General features: G+C 39.6%; 1 protein-coding gene across 4 annotated transcripts in view; it reads left to right on the forward strand.

The window, feature by feature from the left end:
- Nucleotides 1-6,655, forward strand: part of fam49al (family with sequence similarity 49 member A, like) — a 33,224-nt gene extending 26,569 nt beyond the window's left edge. For all 4 annotated transcript variants that reach the window (XM_044336401.1, XM_044336399.1, XM_044336398.1 and 1 more), the window contains 7 exons: nt 957-1,093; nt 1,227-1,304; nt 1,613-1,729; nt 2,807-2,886; nt 3,248-3,374; nt 4,506-4,576; nt 4,684-6,655. In XM_044336401.1, coding sequence (XP_044192336.1) covers nt 957-1,093; nt 1,227-1,304; nt 1,613-1,729; nt 2,807-2,886; nt 3,248-3,374; nt 4,506-4,576; nt 4,684-4,747 — 674 coding nt within the window. In that variant the 3' untranslated portion in view covers nt 4,748-6,655. The remainder of the gene's footprint in view (nt 1-956; nt 1,094-1,226; nt 1,305-1,612; nt 1,730-2,806; nt 2,887-3,247; nt 3,375-4,505; nt 4,577-4,683) is intronic.
- The last annotated feature ends 1,996 nt before the right edge of the window (nt 6,656-8,651 follow it).

Raw genomic sequence — 8,651 nt, forward strand, 5'->3', positions numbered from 1 at the left:
TAGTGTGCTGGTATGCTCAGAATGACAATGTTACAGGAACATGCTGTCATTTTACAGGTATAATGATGGTAAACATGTTGATAACGTTTACCATGTTCACCATCTTATTTCATCTATGTTAGTGTGTTAGCATGCTAACATTTGCTAATTAGCACTAAAGACAAAGTACAGCTGAGGTTAATGTGATGTCATTAGTTTGCAGGTATTTAGTCATAAACCAAAATATTTGACAAAGTGCAATTTTTCTATTAAATCTTTAGGGATCACCAAAGTTATTAGAATTCTGAACCAAATTTCATGGCAACACGTTGTTGAGACATTTAAATAAAAAACACATATACCAAACTCATGGTAGTGCTAAAGAAAAAGTCATTAGGATTCATCCTCCGTGGACAATGAATGTCAGTAGAAAATTTCATGGTAATCCATCCAGTAGTTGTTGAGATATTTCAGTCTGGACTGCATCTCCAGCCATGCTGCTAGCATGGCTAAAAATGTTAGCAAGAAAAATAACTCCGCATTTAGAGTTTCACAGGCATGTTGCTCTAAAGCCTATGGGCTCTAAGGGTAAATATCTGGTCACCTTAAATGTTAAATCTCAGTCAGATGATCTCTGTTTGAGGACCTGAGCTCTGTTCTCAGAGGGGATCCAAAGGTCTTTCACAGTCCCTGAGGCCAAATCTCACTGTGCTTTAAAAGCTCTGGGTCCTGTTTTAAAGCCCTTCAGGTGTCCAGAGATGAAGTGACAAAACTGAAGTGAGGTGATTAAAATCCTGCTGCTGCTGCTACATTTTGTTTTTCAAGCTGTTGACATGAAAGAATCTTAAGATCCATGCTAGATTAGAGAGATTTACAGCAGTCTGAACACAGGGAGATTAAAGCCTGTGCAGTATGACATGCAGATTTCAGCCTGTGGAGATGAATTTCTAATATCTACGTGTACCTATGTTTTGCAGAGAATGCCCTGCGCAGCCTGCTGGAGGCGCTGACGAGCCCGCCGTACGCTCCCATGCAGCACCTGGAGAGAGAGCAGGCCCTGGCCAAACAGTTTGCTGAGATTCTTCATTTTACACTCAGCTTTGATGAACTAAAAGTGAGAAGCATCAGTTTTGTTCTAATTACAGCCCACACAGACTGACCTTCACCGCACTGAAAAATGAATATATTCCTTGAACAGCCTCGTGAAAATATTTTACTTATGAGTGACCTTCTCTCTCATCACGCAGATGACAAATCCAGCCATTCAGAATGATTTCAGCTACTACAGGAGGACTATTAGTAGGAACAGGCTGAACAACCAGCAGGTAAGCCCTCGGAGACATGATCAGGCTGTTTAGTGTGCACTTGATCAAACTGCATGGCTTCACTTTCTCTCTTTAATCATTAATGACTGAGGTAGAGGCGTTCCTTTTCCTCCTAACAACACAAAGAGATGTACAATCAATATTTCATTTGCCATTCGAGTTACACAAATTAGAGCCAGGACTGGCTTCATCACTACGCTCTCATTTTACCAACTAGATGGCATGATTATTGGACTAAGTGATAAATGAAAACTGATGATATCTGTTTTTTTATACTAATGATAGAATCATGTTGTATTGACACACAGCTGGAAGCGGAGAACGAGGTTAACAATGAGATGGCCAATCGGATGTCTCTCTTCTATGCTGAAGCAACACCCATGTTGAAGACTCTGAGTAACGCCACCACCAAGTTTGTTTCAGAGGTAGATTTCCCATTCTTACAGAGTCTATACTATCAAGACGTGGTTATTACAAAGAGTGAGAGCAGTTGTTATGGAGATCAAGGAATTGATTGGGTGGGCACCTAAAAAATAAATCACGTTTGGAACATTTAGATCAGTGTTCCCCCAAAAGATGATGGTATAGTTGTCAGTCTGGTCGGTGATCAGTTAGTTTAAAGTTCTCATGCTCAGATGCACATAAATAAGGAGGGTTTTATCAATCTTGTAACAGTTTATGTTGTACAGACCATTTCTAAAATGCATCAAAGGAGAGTATTTTACGCATATTTCTCAGCAACAAGACACTCTGGTGTTTACTTACAAAAAACTATTGGTTTAAGGACTGACCAATAACAAAAGGCCTCTACCGATCACCTCACCTACACCCTTGTTTACTCTTTACACAGTTGTGGTCAATGTCAAAACGCCTTGTGCTAAATGACCAGAGAGTACATACAGATGAGGGCAAATAGTCTGTTATTAACAAGCTACAGAGCACAGAATACATGAGTCAATATAACATGAATTACAAGAAAATCACCATCAAAGTTTAATTAGATATTTGTATTTTTACACTTTAAATTCATATTTATCTCACTTTTCTTTACTGTAAGATCCATCATGTGGTTCAGTCAGCTGATGTCCTTGAGTGTTCACCTCAGGTGCCCGTGATGGACTGTTGCGTGAACACTTCTCCTTTCCCTTCCTGTCTACAGTATTTTAGTGTGGAGGCGGCAGTATTTCTCTAACTTTACACATCAGTGCATCTTGATAGAACGGACATTTGAGAAATACTTTTGAGACTCATACAAAATTTAGAGGACATGCTGGTCATGATCGCCTTTTAAGAAAGTTGCTTTACTGCCCTTTTTACCCTTTACTCCACTCTGCAGATGTACTCTGTCTCCACCTTGTGTTAAAATACTGTGAGATACGTTGATTGCTAGTTAAGACATTTGCTTTGAGAGGATACACTCACTGTTTTGTTGTTTATCTAAAAAATTGAGATGAAAATCATGACATTCTTGGGCACTTATGTCTTTTTTTTTCTTTCTTCAGAATAAGACCTTGCCCATAGAGGACACCACAGACTGTCTGAGCACCATGGCCTGTGTGTGCCGCGTTATGCTGGAGACTCCGTGAGTACTCCTCGCACTTCCCCTTCCCTTACATCTCCTTGTCTCCTTGTCTTCCTCTCTAAAGGTCAGAAGCCTACATTTTAATTAACAAGCCTTTTCAAAAGTGAACACAAAAGGGTCCCTCTCAAGTTGGAAACACTAATTCATAGAGTGAATAAAGAGCTGGACCCCGACCTTCATGCCAAATTTAGACCATTTAACTCATCTTTTTCACTGATTGATTTCTTTGTCATTTGGTGCTATTATTGACCCTCTCTGCCTCCCCTTGCCCTCTATACCCAATCCTGTTATTTGGTCTTAATTTATCAAATTTCTCCATGTTGTTTTGCTAAACTCATATTGCACCTTCTTCCTGTCCCAGGGAGTACCGTTGTCGGTTCACCAACACAGACACCATGCTGTTCTGTATGAGGGTGATGGTGGGCGTCATCATTCTCTATGACCACGTTCACCCTGTCGGGGCTTTTGCCAAGACCTCCAAAATCGATGTGAGTAACACAAGTACACACATGCTACAGTTTTACATCTGTCTGGTGTGTTTGTCTTTCATAGAAAGTTGGAAACTGGTCTGTCATGTTATCCACAGTTAATACAGGAGAGGGTAGTGCTGCTCAATCTAGTAAACAATCAAAGGTTCATCTTGTAATCTTGGTTATCAATAATGAACCTTTAATCCTAAGTGGTTCCAAACTGACATTTTGATCACCTTCTACCTAACAAACATACTATAAATGATATCTCTTTATCAGTATTTTATCTCTTGTGGCTGACAATAAATCACCAGTGTGGTGTGGGAGAATATTTTACTCCACTGTCTATAAAAACTGTGGTGAAAGCTGTCTCGTTTGGCCTTTAGGAGCTGCTAACACACACAAAAAGTGTGTTTGTCTGGGCTTCTGTTGAGAGTTTTAGTGCTCCAATGTTTAAAATACAGTTTCTGGTAAGTGTCAACTTTGACGAGAGGAAGATTTGACAGGAAAATGTTGAGCTCATCAAATTCTTATGAAACGATTTTTGGGGGGGATAATGTTCATAAACATTTAGTTAAAAAATGTCAGCAGCAGTATTAGCTTTGATATTGATATATACGTCTAACAAAGGTGTACCATGATAAATCTGAGGGGCCAAAATATGATTAAATTAAAAGAAAAGAAAATTCTGTTACACACAAGTCATGTTTTTTTCCTGTTTTCTCTTTTTTTAAAAAAACAAAAAAAAAAACGGAATACTTTTACCCTTTCAAGCTGTAAAAATCCTTCCAAAACAAATAATCTGAGAAGGGAGAAAAAAAATCCTATGGTTGAACTGTCCACACAATGGCCGTAACCTTTGATGATGGTCATTAGTAGATTTGGTTTCATTCTAAGCAGCCACAAGCTAAAAAGGTTAAACCACTGGTTTCATGTGTTTTCTTTTGTATGACACATATATAACACTGGTAGATGTGGTAACTCAATTTTAGAAATGTGTGTTTTTGGGTCAGCATTTCTTCATTGTGTAAGCATGTGTGTGTGTTTTGTTGCGTCCATGTTTGGCTGCTGCAGCCGCAGTAGGACATGAGGTGGATCTGAGGCTACTGACCTTTCTGTAACGCTCTGTGTTGTCTTTGTGCTGCATAGATGAAGGGCTGCATCAAGGTGCTGAAAGAGCAACCGTCCAACAGCGTGGAGGGACTTCTGAACGCACTGAGGTGTGTATGAATGTGTGTGACATACAGAAACACGACGCACAAGCATTTGTAAGAGCTTTCTGATTTCAGCACGTCTCTCTTTGTCGCCTTCTTTTCCTCTTCTTCAGGTACACGACACGGCATCTAAATGATGACAGCACCTCCAAACAAATCAGGGCCCTCCTGCAATGAGAAAGAGGAGAGCGGTGGAGGGAGGGAGGGAGGAAAGAAGGAGTGCACTTGAAGGAGGAGAAAAAAGAGGAGGAGGAAACAAACGCCAGTGGCTGATAAACCTGTTTGTTTACAACGAACAAAGAAAGTCGTCTCGAGGTTTAGAGAAACCTGATGATAATAAGAAGAGGAAAATAATTATATATATTGTCAGCTGTCCATCATTCTGTCTCTCATTTTGTAAAGTAAGAAAAGAGAAAAAAAGCCAGAAAAGAAAATATAGATATATATTAAAACAAGTGAAACACAAGCAGCAGATGAAAATAAGTAGGATTAAAGACTAAGAGGAAGCTATATTGAAAATTAAGGTCAGAACCGAAGCAAAGGCGAACTGAAAAAGTACAAAAAAAGGGTTCATATTGCAGCAGTAGTCTGACAAGTATTTTTGCACACACTTTGAAAACAACACCATCTCCTTTTCCCTGAAATCTGATCCCAAACTGATTCCATGAGACTTTTACGTGCGCTCACCCTCACACACACACTCAGTTTACCTGGAGGAGTTTTTTAGCTCTTGAGGTTACAGATGTGGTGGCGTGGTGTGGCTCCGTCAGCTCCGTCTCCTTCAGCTGCACTGATCTCCACCCACAGGTGACTTGTGAAGCAATGTGATGGACAAACTCCGGAGATTTGCTTCCACTTATTTCATTTCTTTTTCCGCATCGGTGCAGCTGGAGGATAGGAGGCGAGGACACGAGGAGATAAAGAGACAGCCTCCTTTTTTTTCCCCTAAATTTCATCCTCATTGTCCATTGCTCCATCACCTCCCTTCCCACCCATCCATCCATGGGATATGTGGTTTTTCCTTGGCACAAAAACACTCCGTCCATGGTGTGTGCCCTGTATGTTCCAGCACAAAACATCTTGTGAGTCGTCTGGCTTTACTTGAACTATATTGTTCACTCTCTCTCCATGGTGCTAATGTGGTTTAGATATCACAGTGCTAGCTTGTTAGATATCATTTGGCTGTGAAAAGAAGATGCGAGAAGATTTTTTTTCATCCCCTTTTTGCACTAATACGTTAAATCTGAAATGATGAAAGCAGCCGTCGCCGTCAGATCTGCTTTCCGCTTCTCTGTGATTTCACATTAGTGCAGAAACAGGGACAGACGGAGGATTTTACACGCTAATCGACTTGTAAACTGCAACAAAGGCATTATCAGAAACCACAGCACACTTATTTTTTCACCCAGTGCCAAAGCTGATTGGTTTACGCTCGTATTACATCATCAAGCCAGGCCTGAGGAGGAGGGTTTTGAAGGGATGGATTCTTGTAAAACATCATTGACACACACACACACACATACACACACACACACACACAAAGTCAGAAGATGGTCAAATTTACACACATGCATTAAAAGGGAGAGTGCTCCTGTGTAAATATGTGACGCTTTTCTTATCAGGCATCTACATGGTCAGCTTAGGTCTTCAAGGGAAAAACATCCGCATTCAGTCAACTAGAGTTATTTCTTTTAGTACGAGGTTGATAAAGTACTAGGACATTTAAATAAGTGGGAAATAAAAATGAAAATAAAAAAAGATTCAAAGGAGATTTAAAAAAGAAGTGCTGTACTTTGGATGTCTATAGCCCTTAGTCTAACTTAATTTGATCTTATAATATATTTTCTATACAGGGGTATGTGCACAAGCATATTCTGTATAAATATATAGATGGCATGTTGTAAAAGTTCTGACAGAAATGTGTAAATAAGGTGTTTTTATTCATTTTTAATTGTTCAGTGATGCTGAAATGGGTATGTGTTGTCTCTCAGAATTACCATGCGTTTGGCTTGGACCATCGGACTTGCCGTAGTCATAGGTTTCAGAAATTCAGCTTCATTATGGCGAATGAACCAGGGGGTGGGGAGGGACGCTACGGGTGGGGTGGGGTGGGGGGGTAGGGGCTGTCCATTTGCTTGTTATTTTGTACATTTTGTGCAACAATAAACTTGTCATTTATTACATTCAACCATTGTTGTTGTGTGTCTGTGTAGAGCTTTAGTGCTCCTTCTGCATTACAAGTACTCAGTCAGGTAATAGAGCAGCTCAACTGGTTTTAGCTGCCTTGCTTATGAGTAGGTAATGAGAGCTTTGAAGCATGATCACCCTCCAACATAATCTGATCTTTTAACTCTTGTAAATCTAAATTTAACACGACCCTCAGAGGATAAGTGGAAAAGAAAATAGATGGTCCATAATTTATATTATCATCCCTCTGATACCAGGCCAGCTCTAATGTGTCTATGCCGCTTTTATTTTAAAAAATAACAGTATTGAGTTTAGTTTACTAAATATTATTCTGGCAACATGGGCTCACAATGCCAGCATTTTTTTCAGTATTTATTATCATTTTAAGAAATTACAAAACAATTACATGGTGGGGTGAGTCCTTGTGTGGTTGTTATAGTGTGGAGGGTTGCAAAGCGTTAAAAAGCATTTCCCACTATGAGGATAGAGGCCCAACAAAGGGTCTCAAATGATATAAAAAACTAAATTCTGTGATTAAAAAAATCTGTAATTTTTTAAACTTTTCTTTGGTCTTTGCTTGTTTAGTCCTGCTTGTTTTCTCACTGTTTTAGTACTATACTAGGCTATATAAGTGTAATACTGTATAGTTCCAATGATCTCGATTCAGCTGAAACAACATAAAAACATAAAAGCGCTCATTGATCTAATTGCAAGTAGAAAGGACCAAAGGGTCACAAGCAAAAAAGGAAACCACTGATGTAGAAGATGATCACTATAAACAAAGATATCTAAAGAAATTGAATTGGCCAACAAACTCCAATCAAGGACCTCCAAAGGAATACATGATCAAAGTGCACACACACACACACATCAGGAGACTGAGGAGGTACTATCTCACCTTTAACAAAAAGCATTAAAAGTATGTAAATTCCATTCATTGCAGCCTAATTGTGGTTACTAAACTGAAATGCATAAAATCACAATAAGCACACATCACACCTTATAATGTTGCATGCAACATTTTAAGCATGAAGTGTGGTCTCCATCCTGCCTGATACAATAGGTTCAGGTCAAAAGGCTTCATACAGAGCTATCAGTTTTCACCAGCCTTCAGTATAGTGTATCATTATCACTTAGTCTTATAATTGATTGTCCTTCTTTCTGGGTACAGTGTGTTCTTCTATTCCAGGAAATTCAGATGTTATGTTCCCCATCTCACCACAAGGGAGCAGCAACAGATCACTTTATAACAGACCGCCAAACGAACCCATTAAGATAAACACATAGGAGTAACCCTCTACATCTGGATCAAAAACAGAAGAGTCTGCTTCATGAACAGCCAAGAAAACACAGATACTATAATGAAATATCAAATAATTCATTAAGGAATTAATGTGTTTCTCTAAATGAGCACTCATGTTTGATAATTAAGCAACTTAAAAGTTTAAACATCAGTAGTTGTTTCACTGGCAGACATAGTGACTGTTATGGTTTTTAACAGAAAACTAGGAAATTAGCTGCAGGCACACAGTCCAGTCAGCTGTAAGATCCGTCTGGTCATACTGTACAGTGAGTGAGTGCTGGAAGGTGTAAAGTAGGGCAGGGGGACACAGGAGAGCCTGTGAGAAGTTATATATGGAAAAGAGAGCAGCGGGCAGATACTGTACTGTCTTATAGGGCAATGTGCAACCACAGCTTACATACAGAGAGAGAAGCAGCTGTGAGGAAAGACACGGGCACCCATGACTTAACAGTGATTTGGATGTAAAATTTAAAAAGATAGTAGGCAAATACAGTATCTCATGGCTTGAGAGAGGAGTGGCGCATGTGTGTGTGTGTGTGTGTGTGTGTGTGATGTGTGTGATGTGTGTGGACCAGTATCCATGGCTTTGGC

This window comes from Thunnus albacares, chromosome 19 (assembly GCF_914725855.1).
Source record: "Thunnus albacares chromosome 19, fThuAlb1.1, whole genome shotgun sequence".
Classification (NCBI taxonomy): domain Eukaryota; kingdom Metazoa; phylum Chordata; class Actinopteri; order Scombriformes; family Scombridae; genus Thunnus; species Thunnus albacares.